The following is an 18,425-nucleotide window of genomic DNA, read 5'->3' on the forward strand; positions in this document are numbered from 1 at the left end:
CACATGGTCCCTAACAATCATCTACAATGGGGAATGCTATTCCCTCTTTTGGATCATGAGGGAAATGCACTCAGGAGTGGCCCAGACATACATTTGAAAAAAAAAAGATCCATTGAGTTACATGATAAAAATAAATATAATCAGCAACAATAAAAAACACAGCATATGAATGATCAAGTGAAACAGCACCTATAAAAACCTATTTCCCAAAATGACGTTGATGGTCATTATCTTTATGGTTTAATAATAATGCTGTATTGTAAGAAAAACTGAGGCACATGGTTCTCGATTAGGATTATTCTATATTCCTTTGTGAAAGTTGTCATTTTTTCTGCACCTCTACAGGCATGAGTGTGTGTTACTCAATATCTGGTGCACACAGTCAATAAGGAATGTGTGTTGTAGACTGATATAGACTAGGATGAGCAGAACACATGACAGCATGGATACAGTATGTCAGTGATTACATCATAAAGTGTGTGTCCATAAAAAAAGTCACATTATCCACACAAAAGACACTATCACCCTGTGTACCCCTTGGTGGCTTTGAATTCCCTATTTACCCATGCTGCCTGGACCATGCAAAGATCCATATCCAGCTGTCAGTTCTAAGTCTACAGGAGGGGAAAGGACCCTTGAAGAAGATGGTCTTAAGAGTCAAGAGTTACAAATCAATTTTTATTCATAAGGAATACAATTTACAAAAAACAGGCATAAAATGAACAACTAAAACGGTATAAAAAAATGAAAAACAGTAACAAGAATATATAACTATGAAATACCAAAAAGAAAACTTCAATGAAAATCATAACCAAAAACATTTCTTAACAGCATTTTCTTAATGAATATTTAGAAACACAGTTGTAGTGCTGTTTCTCCTCTAGGACGTGAGATGTCAAGGCAGTCCCCTCAGTTGTCTCTCAAATGGTGTTGTCGGTAGGAGAGAGGAGAAAGACGTCAATGAGACAGGCTGGCATACAGATACATAAATTTAGGGTTTCTATACATTGAGGAAATTATCTGAGAAGAAGAATATTCCCCCAAAAAGTCTTTGACTGTGAGGATTGTCGTCACAGGGAACTCCTGAGAGAGAAACTCATTCCTCAGGGGGCTGTCTTCCTGGGATCTGTCCTATGCCATGTCTCCTGCAGTTTCTGAGACCTGGGAGGAGAAGGCAGCTATTAAGACACTGATTTGGTGGGGACATGCATACCAGCTGTCAAGTTGCTGCCTTCTGTCCCCTCAACTACATTGGACAGACAGCACTGATCTTTTCACTGAAATCATTGCTGATATCTCTGCAGGCTGGGAACATCACCAGCAACCCTCACAGTACTGTGGGAGAACAAGCTGCTCCTCAGACTCTACCAGTGCAAAACAGAAATGGGGAAATGGGGAGAGACCTAATTGGGGTGCAGGAAGAAAGAGAAGGCCACATGATACCCAGATCAAAGCCAATGACCAGGACTCATTTGCCATTTGCACTTGGTTCTTATCCCTACAAGGTGCTTCCAACCATAACATGACCCCTGTATGACCTTTGTCACACGACCAAGAACTCATTCAAAACTCTTCATAGCATCCAATCTTTGATAGGGAGATGCAGTCATATGATATGTTATTCCTCTGTCACCATTTCTGGACTGCATTTTCAAAAAGGGCAGAGAAGTATAATTGCCAATAATTCAGTTTCTGAAAAGTGTTTAACATCCAAGAATACTTGTGCACAGCAGGGCAATGAATAACTCTATCACATGAAGTGGGTGACTGATTGGGTGTGGGGAGATTAGAAAGGTGATAGGGGAAGCAAAGATGTATCCAATAGGCAAACGGTATCAGACATTGTTAATCTGACTCAGCTGCTTGTTCCTACCACATTTTGCTGGGTCTGGAGGTTGCTGGTCTTCTCCTGTTCGTCTTCATCTTTCCGGTTCAACTCAAACAAATATCGCTGTACCTCCTTGCTCTCCTGCTTCAATGTGACCAACTTCTTCTTCATACATGCCTTGTCCATCAGGAGCCGGCTGTGCAGGTTGCTGGAAACACACTCTGCATAGTAAGATCCTGAAGCCTCTTCCTCCCATTCCAACTGCCAAATCCCACAAAGTCCACCAGGACCCAGATACCCATAAAGACTTCATAGAATACATCTCCATACATGTAAGGCTTCTGCACAAACAGCAAACGGCCAATCCAGGGAAGAATAAATTGTTTCTGTGACCCAAGCACAAATAAGAGTCCATGTCTGTCCAAAAGAACAAGGGATCTACAACTACCCATGAGAGCCCAATGCATCGGGACAGCATCAATTAGTAGGCAGTAAACAACCACAAGAGGACAGTAGAACCAAGGGAGGTCATGCTAACCATGTGGTCCACACATTGAGCTTTGTTAAACCTGGTCTGACACCAGAGCCGCAGGTTGGCCTAATAACACACTGATGCCTGAATCAGTGTAGTTCTATCCAGAGCCTTCTAAAGATGCATAGACACTGTGGTGATAAATGACAGTCTCTTATGGAACTGAAACTGAGTCCAAAAGACCCACGGCACAGTGATATTTAAACAGCAGAAGAGATGGGCCCAGAGCTGCAGACCCTCCGGTCCAGAACAAAGAGAGGCAGACATGGCCATTCCCCAAGTGATGGGCCCTTCTGACCAGTACTTACCGATAGAAGTTAATGTCCTTCTTGAGCTCCTGAAATTTCTCACGATGTTCAATGTTCTTTGTGTCTAAGTTGTGCAGTAATGACATGACCTCTTTCTCCTTTATCTTCAAGTTTTCATAAAATGGATTTGGCCTGAAGTAGGGGCTGGCCCCAGGAAGATAGAACCCAATGAACATAGAGGTTTAGGATTATATGAACTCAGGCTGTGCCCTGTACTACCCCAGCCCTGGAAGGACACTTTCTGACTTCTACATATTTGGATCTTCTTCAGCTTCAGAAACTTGGAATTGTGTGCCCAGGACAACAGAAGCTAAGCACCCAGATAAAGGGTTCCCTGGCTCACTTTTTTCAATCAGGAGGGCTGGATCTGCATTCAAACCTGTTATGCTGTCAAGAGCCTAGGCCATAGAGCTTACCCAACCACACACACACACACACACACACACACACACACACACACACACACACACACACACCCAGAAACCTCTTATTTCATTTTTCCTGTTTTGACAAGTGGAATGCTACAAGCCGAATAACTAATATTCTAGAGGCAGACAGTACACATAATTCTGGAGATGAGACCAGATATTGCCACAAACTTATAATCTGCCCAAGGCATACAAATGTATAGACCAATGTGACCACAAAGGCAAAGAACTGTACTGTTGAAAGTGGGGCTTCCAAAATAAAGCACTTACACCTCCATGAAACTATTATACAGGTATATGCTGAGGTCAAAAAACAGACCCTTAAATTCCAAGGGTGGAGGGACATAGAAACATATAAAAGTTGTGCATATGCATGCAGACCTGTGCACACACAGACACACAAACTGGGACACACCCACAAGAAAAGAAAAGTAAACAGACTCAGAGAATGAGAAAGAGAGACAAATATGGAAAGGGCACAACTGGAATCAGTAGAAATGTATGCACCATTACTGTCTCAGAGTTTAAGGCACACAGACAAGAAGGAACAGGCCTGAGCCTCAGGCCTTCTAGTTAAGCATGGAGATGAACAATGTGTTACCTGTCACCTAAGGGTGCTGCCAGGATATGATAGCTTTCAGTCACCTTCCTAGCAAGTACAATCACTGTCCACAAACTCACAGCACCTAGAACCTTGCAAACTGCCACCTGTCAAGGGCTTTCCAATTGTACACTGGGAACTCATGCTCCAGTGACTTTATCCCTGAATGATTCACTCACATCACAAGTTCAGATTTTCAACAGGCAGAATCAGAGAGTCCATTTCCAAACTCACTCCTCAGTAAGGGTCAGGTTCTGAATCTCCTCTCTATGGGAGATGAGGTTTAGAACAAGGTCGTTTGTTTGGAGCAATGCATACCTCTTGCTCATGGATCCACCTGTCACATAAAGGAGGCGATCTGTCAGCTCATTTCTCTCCTTGGTAGTTAGCTCCAGTTCTCTATTCAGCCTCTCCTCTTCCTCATTGCCCTGCACCTTGTTTAGGATATTTTCAGGGGATGACGTCTGTCTGCAGGCCTCTGTAGGTAGAAGAACACAAGTGAACCTGCATGGGGCGAATGCATAGAGCATACACAGACCACAGTGAGGTCCAAACAGGAGAACATGCTTGGAAGCCAGTGTCACTGCAAGGAGTTTGGTCTATGTGTAAGAGGCCTCCTAAGTGGATCACAGTTCCCCCACTACTATATAGAGACCAAGATATTTAAGCAGCCAGGTGTTCCCTATGCCCGCCCACACAGGCTTACAAGTACCAGAGAGATGCCTTCTCCAGGATTATTATCAGGTACGCAGGCTACAACCTGGTTTCAGGACCCTCACCCCTCTGGTTTCAGAAGCAGATCATCAATTCAGCATCCACAATGACTTGATTGATCAGGGATACTCAGATATCCTACACTGTTACTCTAGTCCAATAACTTTGCATTAAAATGTCATGTAGGGGGAGGACATGGTCAACAGACTTATTAATTACCCCTACTGAAATGACAAATGCCCCAGAAGTGTCAGTAGGTTACAGGCTCTTTCTCTACCTGCCCCATATAGTTTGGCTACTGTAGAAAAATATCTTCCACACAGAACCTCTAATATATGAAGGTAAGAGTGGCCCCGTCAGCCAGCGGTAGTCAGAGGAGTTCTACGAATATAAGGTCATGTCAGGAGCACAATTCTCTACCTCTTACTACTGTCAGTTAGTCACTTAATTTAAAGAAGCAATGAAAGTGAAGTACATTGATGCCCTGTTTAATTCAGAAAAGTTATACCCTCCACGACTCCTGATGGTGTTATTATATCAATTTAACATACCGAATGCACTGTAAAAGTAAAGACTAGAAGTTCACCCAATAATAGCATAGGCAGTGCCATATCCTCCACGTGGTTATGGAGAAACTAATGATGTGAAAACCTTGACTTTCAGGAATTGTGATAATCATGGAATTCAATATCTGTGGAGATGTTCCAGTGGTTGTGGCACATTGCTATAAAGGCCAGCAGAAGACCCCCACACACACCCCTGACAGGAAGCTCAACATACACTGCCCAGAACTTACTCCACATTCCCCATGTCCTGTGTCCATCATTACCTTTAGGTTTCGTTTGCTTCACTCTAGACTCTTCTCTATCAACATCAACTCTCCCAAAGCGCCTACAAAGACGGGCAAACATGTCTGTGGATATATCCTTTGGACACTAAGAGAAAAAGCAGGGAATTGGTTGTCACAACGATACTGGTGACATCACAGGGATTCCAAGGTCTGTCTAGGAGACAATAGAATGTCCACGAAGGGTCTGCTGATGTCATGGAGAACAGACTTTGCCTCCCTGCTAATGTTCTCCCTGTACTGAGCAAGCGCTGATGTGCCCTTTTCAGGAGACTTCCCTGTGTCATAGCCACTGAGCACCACATGCTTCCAAAGCCAAATTTTGCTCTAGGCTTGATTGGAAAAACCTAAGTCATTACTATGTATCTAAATGAGTGCTTCCTCCCCAATCCCTGCACAGAAATGTTTCATCCTACCTCAAATTCTCCTCAGTCAGCAATATTACCCATTAAAGATTACTGAGAAATCACACCAGTTCCTATAAGTAGCCAAAGAGGTCTCCTGTCTCATCATGTGCAGGTGCATGAAATCACACCCAGAAAGAGCCTGTAGGGTAGGTTGCAATGTGGGTGTGTGTTATAGGTACAACCTGAAGCTTTGTGCTTAACATATGACAGTTGCTACCAGATTCCTTAGGAGAAAGAATTGCATTCATTATGGTCCTGGCAACAACGTGGTGATCTGTTAGGAGAGGAAACTGAAATATTGGATCCACCAGTGAATGCACCCTCAGGCTGAGTGTGGGGCTCTCCTCTCTGCACCTAAGTTACCAAAGCAGGATTGCTTACAGGCCTCTCTAAGCTATAACGTGTGATTTCATGTGAAAAATAAAATAGTCAGCAGATGTGGGGGGGGGGATGCAGCCAAAGGAGTAGGACAAGCCTAGAGACATAACTCAGTGTACAGAGTAAGAAACAAGCATCTTCACTCCTGTTTCATGGATCACCCCACAAAACACAAACGCATCTATCGTACTAAAAAAAAAAACCAAGTTATTTTATTGAATGCATACACTAATACTGTTTACAGTATTAGTAGCAAAGCTCAGATTTTGGGGGCAGATACATGACTTGAACTATCTTCCTGACAACATATAAAGCAATAAATAAATAAATAAATAAATAAATAAATAAATAAGAAAAAAACACAAAAATAAAAAACACAAAAAGCACGAGCCTCTCATGTGAAGTTACAGAAGAGAGATCCAGTGGTCACTTCTGACCAGGCCATTTTAGCTATGACGGTGCATAGTGACCCTTAATTTGATGGGTCCTATATAAAGCTTTGTGCAATATTGTCATTTTAACAAACCTCATCCAGAACATACATAAAGACACAGGATATGATTGCCATGTCCTTGCTGTGTATCAAGTTATTTTTCTGTGTCCTTGATTGTCAGGCATATTACACCAACAATCTGAGATGGCTGGTAGACTTGGAAGAAAGTGGATATGAAAGATCCCCGTTTGATATCAGTACAGCCATTTCTTAAGCATGAGAATCTTTTAAGCTGGCCCTCGCTTAGCCCCTAGACGTTAGACAATAGACCAGAAAGTACAGAAAGCACATTCCCACCCACTCTCTAGGAAGCTGCCCGACCATAAGAACAGAGGGTATAGAACATATTTACTGCAGGGCAATTACAAGACAGGAAACATCTCTGGGAAGCTGACTGACCACTATAGAAGTGAGATGTCCTTGGTACTGAATGCAGCTGTGCTATAGGCTGACATAGCTATAGCCTTGTCCTGGGAACTCCAGAAGAGAAACACCTGCCAAGACAGATATCCTTGATCCTTGTCCTGGGAACCCCAGGATAAGAAAACATATATCAAGTCAGACGTCCTTCCTACTGAAATAGCTACATTGATGTGGTTTCGGCCTTATCCCAGGACGAGAAACATCTGCCTAGTTATTCTTGGCACCGAAATAGCTGAGCTAATGAAACTGTGTGATCATAAATGACTGTTTAAGCTGTACATTTCTGTTGTTTGAGGCTCCTTACATCCCTCCTCCTGAGGACCATGTCGAGCCCCAGTGCATTGGTAACCCAAAGTAAACCTCTTGTTTTTACATCAAGACTGAGTCCAGTGTGTTCATGGGGTGGTGATTGTCCTCAGGACTGGAGCGAGAGTCTCCTCTGTCTGAGGGTCTTTCAGATAAAGCTATAGTTGTGGGTTACACACCTCAATTCTCATTGGCTAATGCTGTCCTCACAGTCCTTGGAGGCCCCTTTGTAAGACTACCTGTTGGAAAGTAGAAGCAGCTTTATTTGAGCTCAAAGTGAACCTGACGAGCAACGTAGAGAACAAGATGAGGTAATTGAGAACCTGTCTAAAACCAGCACAGAAACCCACCCTTCATTCAAAGCATCATCTACCAATTCTTGAATTTTTACCATTCTCTACCAACCAGTCTTTCATTCAGGAAAGGTAGAAAAAAACCGGAAATGATCTTTTTATTCTAAGGATCTTGATCTGTCTTTCCTTTGGTCCACGTTAAGAACAAATGAAATGGGTATGACCATCTGAACAACTTAGTATCACCTACTCAGCATTTCTAGCCTAATACTGTGCCTATGGCAATCTCAAGCTTCCCTGAGTGTTGCTGCCCCAGCAAGAAGAGTGAAGAACTGAGGTCAAACCCCACTTAACCTTTCAAGGGGTTAGAAGAAAGCCATCAGAGATACTGCACTTCTTTGTCCTTAGATTAAATCAAGATGATACAACGTGAATCTATTGGGCTATTCAACCATACATCTTCCTCACAACCCCACCTATCTGAGTTCATTGCTTGGCAGAATTCATGCCCCACCATCCTAGATATTTCTTGATTCATTGCTGCCAAGGGCCAGGTTTCCTGAGTTTTGTTTTTTATAGAATTGGGTTTAGTCAATCATAGTTGCCCTCTGTAAGAAATGACAAATATCTATAATAACTGACCACACTGTACTTGTGTATACAAGTACAGTAGTGGAAAATTCAGCATAACCGAGGAGTGGGAAATCACCACTGTTTCCTGGCCTTTCTCTGCCCATATCACAGCTCACAGGCGGCTGGGGCAAACCTTGAGTTCCTCTGTAGAAACAGAGTGATGTTGAATGGACACTGAGCAGGCAGAGCAACACAGCTGAGGCAACTCAATTCCAGCAACAAATGCATTATTTGTTTCCCATCTTAACAGCTCCTTTTGAGGACTTGTCCCCACACCTAGCTTAAACACAGCAATTTTCATACATGCCTGCCTGCTATTTCATATTGTTGCTGTAATACGCCTCCACATCATAGATTTCAAAAAAGAAAGAAAATAAACCTGACACTGAGAAGGGTGATGCTTGTCAACAGCTAGTGTGTTCGGGGCCCAGGTACGGTCACAAATAACCAGGACACAGGGGATGCAGAGCAAAGGCAGATGCAACTGCATGCAGCTGCAAGCTTATTAACCCTTATATATGCATGAATATGGATTACCTCACTTTCCCTTTTGGCAAGATATAATAAGATCGTTATTCCCATGATACCAGGAACAACCGAGGCAAGACTAGGCAAAGAAGTGAGACTAAGCAAAGGCTTCTCCTTAAAATATCTGTATAGCAAATCACCCCTCTTCCTAGTATCACAATATACTTGTCATAACCCAGAGAGCATGAGAGCCGCTTCCACAAAAAACGGACACAGTACAGCATAGTGTAAGGTAAAGTGAGAAAAACATTTCTTTCTCAAGGGCAGCATTGCAGCCCCTGCTTGCATCTCTCAGCCGTCTTTCCTTGATCCTGTCTGGGAAGTGTCTCTCAGTGACTCCTCAATTTCTCTCTTTGTCCTTTTGTTTTAAAAGTAACACATTCTATAACATAGCTAAATGTCCTTGAAGGGGTTTAATCATGCAAAAAGAAAGCAATATAATATATAATGTATGCAACCTTTAATGAGTGTATCTATTTTCTTAGGGGTATTATTCAGATACCTTCCCAGATCTGGATTTAACTTTGGTAATTGTTATCTGTCTACAAAATCAACAATATCCAATAAATATTCCAGTTTTCTGGCGTAAAGTCCTCGGGAGTAAGAACTAATGATTTTGGAATTTGCTCGGTGTCTATTGTTATGTCCCTCATTTCATTTCTGATTTTTAATTCATGTATTGTCTCTCTTGTGCATTGTTAGTTTGAGGAAGGGGTTGTCTCTCTTGTGGATCTTCTCAAAAAAAAAAAAAGAGGAAGAAAAGACAGCTCTTGCTTTCCTTGACTTTGTATTTTTCTCTTTGTTTCTAAAGGCTTGATTTCAACCCTGAGTTTATTTCCTTTCATCAGATCCTACCAGACTCTCTATGGGATGAGGCTTTGCCTCCTCTTGGTAACAGCAGCATGGAATAAATGAAGCTTCTGCTGATCTCTGTTGTGGTTTTGCACATCACAATCTCCCCGAAAACCATGCATACCCTGGTTTTAGGCTCTATTAAAGCGGCCCACTAATTCAGTGTTCCCTGCAAGGTGCCATGGAACAGTAGTAACATAATTCTGCATGCACATAGACAGGTTTCTCCACAGTCTTATGGGTCATTCGATAATAATTTATAGTGAGATCATGGATGAACACACACACACACACACAGACACTCATACTCATACTCTCACTCATACACACACAAACTTTAAAGCAATAGTAATTTTTCTTAGAGTCTGATATAATTGGTTCTAATACAAAGACAGCCTGAGTGTAGTTACTATATAACTAAATAGTACTCATGCTCTCAGGCAAAGAGTTTAAAGTTTATAGGTACCTAATAAACTAGCATTGGGACATATAAAGAACATTTAAATGTTCAGCAGAAATACAAAGAACAACTAATTTAATTTGTTAAAAGTGAAAGCTTATACAATTCTGAAGGTTTTTATACTGGTTTTATTATACATGTAACTATGAAAAGAAAACATACATACTTGATCAATGAAATGAGGAAGAGTGATTTAATGAACAGAAAAATGGATGGTACTTCAAAATTTCCATGATTACATATTATCTATTTAATTCCCTCCACAATAGCAAGAAACGGACATTATTATTTATGCGACATTACAGATACATAAACCGAGAAAATATTGTTTGGCCTGATTTTCTGAGCTTTTTAAAGGTTTAGTTAATTGACAGGGCTGTGGTTTAAAATTAGGGTCCATATTCTTCTGTTTTAAATGTGTGACACTTTTCTCTTTTTTTCTCCTTCTTTATTAAATTGGGTATTTCTTATTTACATTTCAATTGTTATTACCCTTCTGGGTTTCCAGGCAAACATCCCCCTAACCCCTCCCCCTCCCCTTCTCTATTGGTGTCCCCTCCCCATCCTCCTCCCATTGCCACCCTCCCCCCCAACAAGCCCCTTCACTGGGGGTTCACTCTTGGCAGGACCAAGGGCTTCCCTTTTATTTCTAGTGGGTGCTGCTCTCCCTGCTCCGTGGGAAGTGGATGGGGGGAAGGCCCGGGCCTGAGGTGAGTTGGAACTGGGGTAGAAAGGCATAGGGCCTCCTAGGTGAGAATGCCAAACCACCACTGCTGCTGCAGCCACCATGGAGAAGCCCTTGTTCCTGCTGCAGGGAGGAGAGTCTGGTGCCCACAAGATGGCTGAAGGGGAGCTGAGAGTGGACAGCTTCATCACCCGCCTGCTGGAGGTATGAGGATATCGTCCGGGAAAAATTGTGCAGATGACTGAAGCAGAAGCCGAGGGCTGTGTATCACGTCTCGTGAAATCTTTCTTAGCCAGCCAACAGCTGTGAACACAGGTTTCTTTTGGAGAGCAGGCCTGTGCAGGCCCAGAACCTAGGTGGGACAGTTCAAGCTACCCTTTTTCCATGGCCAATCTCAGATCATATTCAGAAAGTATTTCTTGGGCTAAAGAGATGGCTTAGTGGTTAAGAGCACTGACAGCTCTTCCAGAGGTCCTGAGTTCAAATCCCAGCAACCACATGGTGGCTCACAACCATCTCTAATGAGATATGATGCCCTCTTCTGGTGTGTCTGAAGACAGTCACGTTGTACTTGTATATAATAAATAAAGAAATAAATCTTTAAAAAAAAGAGTATTTCTTCCAGGTGATGGATTTCCAATTTATGGAATTGAACTAACTTACTGATGGTGGAAGTGACACAGAGAGTTAAAGTACAGAAGGAATAATCCAGAATGTCCACCAACAGTTGCTGTCACACCAGGACTTTTAAAAGCTCAACTGCTAGAGAAGCAATGTAGTCTTTGGTTATTCTCAAGCTTAGGTCTTCTAGTCATTATAAGCTGACCATGACACAAAAAGAGTCATCTATATCAAAATAGAGAATAGTAACTAGATTCACACCACACTATCACATCACTACTGTATTTGAGGTTCTCAGTTAATATCTAAGAACCTGGAAGAGGCCTGGGTCTTGCTACACATACTCATAATTTATGTCCCCATTGTCAGCTGAGATTCTTCATGCAGCCTGGGGTCAAGGAGGTCATCCCACAAAGCACAAAACGCCCATCTCAGATAAACATGTATGGTTTATTGAATCCAAAACATCCATGAATTTCAGGACACAATTAAATGTTGAAACCTAAGGATAATAGATAGAGAAGAGAATTAAGATTTCTAGATCATAGATCCAGTAAACACCTTCAACAAATCATAGCAGCAAACTTCCATAAGGTAAAGAAAGAAAAGGCCATAAAGGTACAACAAGCCTACAGAACATCAAACTAATTGTACCAGAAAAATTCCTCCATTCACATAATAATGAAAACGCTAAATGCACAGATCAAGAAAGAACATTAAAAGGGGTAAGGTATAAATATCTAGTAACAAATAAATTCAGACGTATCTGAATTACACCAGACTTCTCAACAGAGATTCTAAAAGTCAGAAAATCTTGGGCAGATGTAATACAGACAAAGGCTCCTATATCCAGCATAATCCACACTCACCATAAAAGGAGGAACCAGGATATTTCATGACAAAACCAAATTTAAACAATTCTTTTCTGTAAGAAAGCACAACAGAGGCTAATAGGAGGAAAACTCCAAGACAGTGAACTAAACTATACCCAAGGAAAACCAAGAAATTAATCTTCTCTCAATAATTTAAAAAAAGAGAAGCACACAAACATAATTTCACCTATAACCAGAAAAAGAAGAGAAAGCAGCAATCATTGGCTTTAATATCTGACCAGATCCTCTTTCCCTAATCCCCAAGCTCCCAGGGGCCAAACTGCCAGCCAAAGTGTATGCAAGGATGCTCTATGGTTCAAGGTGAGGCCTATTGCCCCACCAAAGGGAGATCCTAGAGGTATGAGGTGGTGATGGATATGTGTGGGTGCAGGAGCACTGTCACATAGGCAAAGCTGAGCAGAAACAGGATGTAAGGTTTGATGAGTGGAGTCTGGAAAGCAGGACAACAGTTGAAATGTAAATAAATAAAATAACCGATTAATAAAAAATAACCAAAAATAAAATAACAAATAAAAAGGTAAATGAAAATTAAACCAAACCAACCAAACAAACAAAAATCCCTGTAGTGAAGTGGCCTAATGCTGCTTGTACTTTAATGCTAATTTGTAGAACTCTAGACTGGTTAACCCCAAATAACTGACCCTGCTCCCAGTTAACTGTGATTATAAAGAAGCCACCAGCCAACAGCTGCACAGCAGAGAGATGGGGGAGGTGACCTTTTGAGGGCTTTGCTAGAGAGGATCATGAGGAGGGAAGAAGGAAGAAGAAGCTGCCAGAGAATAAAGGAAGAACATGTGTGATGGAGAGGAGAGAGGAAGAGGACAGCAGCCATGGTTAAGGGAGAGGAGAGCCTGGTCCTGAGGGCTGTCCAAGGGGAACAAAGAGCAGCCAAGATGCTAAACAGCCTGTAAGAGTTAGCGTTATTGTTTGGAAAGTAGATCTAATACCATGGAGGGCAGGTAGCTGCCAAGCTACTGTGCTGACTAATGCACACTAAAAATAAATTTAACAAAATACGTATAACCAGTAAGACAGCTCTGTAGAGGATCCTAAAAGAAATACTTTAGTTTGAAGGGAAGGACAAAATACCAGAGAACACAGGGGATAAATTAATAAAACTAGAAAAGTTAATCAAAGAAGACTGTGAAAACCACAAAAATTAACAAAATGACAAAATTTAATGCATAGGTTTAAATAATAATTACATATCACTAAACTCAATATCTAGGGTGGTGGGGCATGAATTCTGCCATGGTCTGAACTCAGAAAGGTGGGGTTGGGAGAAACATGTCTGGTTAAATAGTCCACCCACATTGTGTCAATGTGATTTAATCTAAGGACAAAGAAGTGGAGCATCTCTCATGGGTTTCTTCTAACCCCTTGAAAGTATCACTTGGGTGTGGCCTCAGTACTTCATACTTCTTGCTAGGTCAGCGAAACTCAGGGAAGCTTGAGATTGTCATAGCACAGTATTAGGCTAGATATACTGAGTAGATGATACTAAGTTGTTCAGATGGTGATATCCAATTGCATGTGTTCTTAATGTGGACCTAAGGAAAGAGAGATCAAGGTCCTTAGAATAGAAGGAACATTCCCAGTCCTTTTCTACCATTCCAGACTGAAAGGCTGGTAGGGAGAAAGTGGTAAATAATAAAGAATTAATAGATGATGCTTTGAATGAAGGGTTGGTTTTTGTGCTGGTTTTAGACAGGGTCTCAAGTATCCCATGTTGCCCTCTCCCTGGCTGGCCCGGTTCACTTTGAAGTCAGTGCTTCCAATTTCCAATAGATAGTCTTACAAGAGGGGCCTCCGAGGTCTCTGAGGACAGTAGTAGCCATTGACAGTTGAGGTGTGCAACCCACAACTATAGTTTTAGCCACTTTGTTCCATGTCTACCAGCTATTTCAGATTGTTGCTGTTCTATGCCTGACAATCAAGGACACAGAAAAATAACCTGATAGAGAGCAAGGACATGGTGATCACATCCTTGCCTCTGCTGTATGTTCTGGATGAGGTTTGTTAAAATTCCAGTATTGCAAAAAGCTTTATATAGGGCCCATCACTTTAAGGGTCACTATGCACTGTTTCATCAAAAATGGCCTAATCAGAACTGACCGCCAGACAACACTTCCTGCGAAGTTCCTATGAGAAGCTTAAGTTTTTTGTGTTTTTTCTTCTTCCTTCCTTCCTTTCTTCCTTTCTTTCTTTCTTTCTTTCTTTCTTTCTTTCTTTCTTTCTTTCTTTCTTTCTTTCGCTTTATAGGTTTAGAGGAATGTATTTTGGGCCACGCATCTGCCCCTAGTATCCTAGCTATGGATGTGATCAATCAGTGTTAGTGTATGCATTCAATAAAATGTCCATTTTTGACTAAGGTAGATGCTTCTGTGTTTTGTGCGGTGACCCATTGTCAATGTGTAGTGAGTTGGGGCCCTGGGTATGGTCGCATACCCCCAGGACACAGGGGGTGCAGAGCAAAGGTATAAGAAACTGCACGCAGTTGCAAGCTTTATTAATCCTTATTAAGCTAAGAATATGCATTACTACAATTTTCATTGTGTCAAGATACCATAAAATTATTATTCCCAGGATACCAGGAACAATGAGGGAAGATTAAACAAAGAAAGACGAATAAACAAAAGCTTCTTCTAAAAATATTCATATAACAAATCACCTCTCTTATTATAATCAAAATATACTCACCATTACCAAGAGAGCGTTAGAACCACTTCCACAGAAACGGGACACAGGAGAACATAATTTAAGGCCAAGTGAGAAAAACATTTTCTTCTCCAGGGCGGCATTCCAGCCCCTACTTGAATCTGTCACCAGGCCTTTCTTGACCCTGCCTGGGAGCTGCATCTCTATGTCTTAACAATTCCTTCTTTTTTCTTTTGTTTTAAAGTAACACTTTACATAACATAGCTAAAGGTCCTTGTAGGGGTTTAGTCATGGAAAAATAAAGCAACATAATACATAATGTACATAAGATTATGGCAAAACTAGCTCCTCCCATGCTATGGAAAATCCTTTGAAGCCAAGCCTTGGGATCTAATCCTGTCAATTGATCAGCCAATAATTTCGCTATTTCCATAGGAGTAGTATCTTCTAGCTGTTTACCAAAAGACATTCGAACATCATATTTCAAGGCATTAATTACTTTTGAAGCACTTTCATTACCCTCTAAATAGGCTTGAATTAACTTCCAATCATGTTCTGTGTCATTATCCATATATTTACTAACAGAAAAGTAGTAGGATTTCATCATGATAAGCAATATAAGCCCGATAACTGGCATTGGCCGCAGCAGAAGAAACCATGAGTAAAACACACATTGCTAAGAATAAGTGCTCAGCAGTAAAGGACTTTCCTGAAGGAGACAAAATTATTCCTTTCAGTGCTTAATCGCTTCACCTGACCCCACATAGGTAATAGGGTTGTCACTGCACGGATCCTTATCCATTGTTGTTTGTGGACACTAAGAGAAGCCAGGGCCTCAGTAATGGAGGACACCTCCTCATCTCCTGAGAACATCCATCAGGAGAAAATGTAGCTGGTTTAACTGGATTCCTTTGAGGGTAGGGAGCAGTTCTTATTATTCTGTGCTTGGATCCATCTCCCGGGTAACCATAATAGTCTCCCATCCTGTAATGAGACAAAACCCTCTCCCCTATATACAATGATGTCCCTTCCTGCCATTCAGCATCCCGGGCAATTTTTATCCATACTGTCTGTTCCATGCCTTCTGGGGGGAAGTTCAACAAAGTGTCTATCGGCTCTTGATATAACTTCACCTTGTGGTAAATTAAGAAAATTAATAACGTATAATATTTGTGCCATATAGCTCTGGGACTGGTCTGCAAACTCCATTCAGGTTGCATAAGGCCATCTCTTTTCCCCCTTCTTAATTTTATAATTTGTCATTTCAGGTTATGGTGAATTCTTTCAACAAAAGCTTGTCCTTGTGTATTGTGTTCTGTACCAGTAATATGTACAATATGATATCGTTGACAAAATTGTTTATATTGATAAGAAATATATGTTGGTCCATTATCAATTTAATTTTAGAAGGCAGTCCCATAACAGCAAAAGTTTCCAATAGATGCTGTATAACATGAGCAGTGCGTACTCCTGGCAATAGTGTAGCCCACACAAATTTTGAAAAATTATCTATGCTTACATCTATATGTGAAAGGCGACCAAACTCAGAAATATGGGTTATATCGATCTGACACGATGTATTAAGTTGCATCCTTCTGGGATTAATTTGAGATGGAATACATTTTATACGAGAAGACTGACACATAGGACAATTAGCAATAATTTGTTTGGCTTAAGAATAGGGAAGCTTATATTTAATATGTAAATATCCTGTATTGGCATGATTATGACTGTGTTCTTCTGGGGTAGCAAATGCCACTAATTGATCTACCATATGATTGCCAAGTGTTAAAGATTCTGGAAATTTTGAATGTGATCTAGTATGTGTAATGAATATTCTAGAGTTTCATAATAACAATAGTCCTTTAATATGTGAGAATAACATTTAATATAGGCTTAGATGTAGAAACAACAGCAGTCGCAATGTTCTGTACTACTCCTACAACATAAGCAGACTCAGCTATAATATTTTTACATCATGAGTAAAATCCTGGAATACATTAATTACCGCTAATAATTCATTTTGTTGTACTGACCCAAAAGAAGATTCTTGTCCCCAAAATTAATCTTTGGTCCAATAAGCCATCTTGGTCTTAGAGCCATCTGCAAACACAGTAAGGGCTGATGGTAATGGATCAACAGAAATTAGTGTATTTATCAAATTTTTTTTTGTTTTTTAAAGCAATCCCACAATTTACTATGGGGAGGATGAAATTCAATATTTCCAGTGTAAGAAATCATGGCTAATTGAAAAACCTCAGACATCTACATTAAATATTCCACTTTATCTTTGCTTAATGGGAAAACAAGAGCAGCACAATCATATCCCCACAGTGTAACAGGTCTTTGTATGCCTTGCTGAATAATTAAAGAAATTTGTTCCTCATAATTTGTTAATGTTTGGTTAAAGTTTTATTTAATATAAACCCACTCTAAAGGCAACTCATCCTGAGCGAAAGTGCCTGTAGGATATTCAAGAGTATTTAAACATATAATTTAATAACTCTATCTGGATCAATACGTGCCAAATATGCATCTTTCCATTTTCAGAAAAGATACCCTTGCATGCCTTCATATAAGCATTAATATCCCCAGCCTCCTCTATAGGTAATAACGCTCTCCTGTACTCTTCATTAGCATTTTCAAAAGCAAGCATTTGCATCAGTTGTCCTCCAGCTTCCTCTCCTACCACTGTTCTTTCCAATGTTAATTTTAATATACATAAAAACTTAATATATGGTTCATAAAAAGCTACTACATTTTTCAACCAACCAGTATCATCCTTTATAATAAGTCGGTTGGGCCACACCTTGAATCGATGCTGGCCTAATTATAGGAAAAGAAAAAGCAGGTGAATTCGTCATTATCAACGTGTGAATCTAATGGTCAACATGCCATCCTCGGGAAACGACTTAGAAAAACCTGCTTCAGGCAGTGGTGCAGAGGGCAAAACTTTTACTTTCGTTTTGTCTTAATGAAGCTCTAGCTTCTTGTTCTGTATTCGTCATTACCCTGTCTGCATTCATGGCCTTGAACACAGTAAAAATTACAGCCCAAAGAGACCAGAAATTGGAATCTTTTTGCCCTGCCTGACAGCCTTTTTCTCCTTAACATTCACTTTGACCCAGATATCAGAATCCCTGGAACCCTCTTCAGGGAACCACGGAGTTTACTCTTGCTGTCTCTAAACACTTTTCTAAACCAGACTGAGAGACATGAATTCCCTGCACTCTTAAAGATGCGTAAGCATAGCAAGATGAAGAGAAAATTTATCTTGTCCCATTTCCTTGTAATAAAATGTACTTTCCTTATCTGACTGTCCAGACTTACCTTCAGGGACCCTGTTCCAGTGCCATAGGTCGACGTCTAGGGTGTTAGGAGCCCTGCGTCCGGTCACATTCCTTTCTGTGTTTCCCGATGCTCAGTGGCCATGCCACTCCAGCATGCTTTGAAATGAACCAGTCCGCAACCACCACCACCACCACCACCACCACCACCACCACCACCACCACCACCACCACCACCAGCACCACCACC

At 41.0% G+C, this 18,425-nt stretch overlaps 1 protein-coding gene across 2 annotated transcripts; it reads right to left on the reverse strand.

The window, feature by feature from the left end:
- Nucleotides 1-658: 658 nt before the first annotated feature.
- Nucleotides 659-18,425, reverse strand: LOC147999022 (disks large homolog 5-like). Of its 2 annotated transcripts, XM_087595871.1 has the most exons (6): nucleotides 18,219-18,407; nucleotides 5,241-5,346; nucleotides 4,016-4,175; nucleotides 2,669-2,812; nucleotides 1,874-2,036; nucleotides 659-1,161 (listed from the first exon to the last, which is right to left on the reverse strand). In XM_087595871.1, exons 2-6 carry the CDS (start codon nucleotides 5,320-5,322, stop codon nucleotides 1,132-1,134), a joined length of 579 nt encoding a protein of 192 aa, XP_087451997.1. In that variant the 5' UTR covers nucleotides 5,323-5,346; nucleotides 18,219-18,407; the 3' UTR covers nucleotides 659-1,131. The 2 variants fall into 2 exon arrangements, with proteins under 2 accessions (XP_087451997.1, XP_087451998.1); XM_087595872.1 differs by lacking the exon at nucleotides 5,241-5,346 and having other exon boundaries at nucleotides 18,219-18,425.

Source organism: Rattus norvegicus, chromosome 19 (assembly GCF_021556685.1).
Source record: "Rattus norvegicus strain SHRSP/BbbUtx chromosome 19, alternate assembly SHRSP_T2T, whole genome shotgun sequence".
Lineage (NCBI taxonomy): Eukaryota > Metazoa > Chordata > Mammalia > Rodentia > Muridae > Rattus > Rattus norvegicus.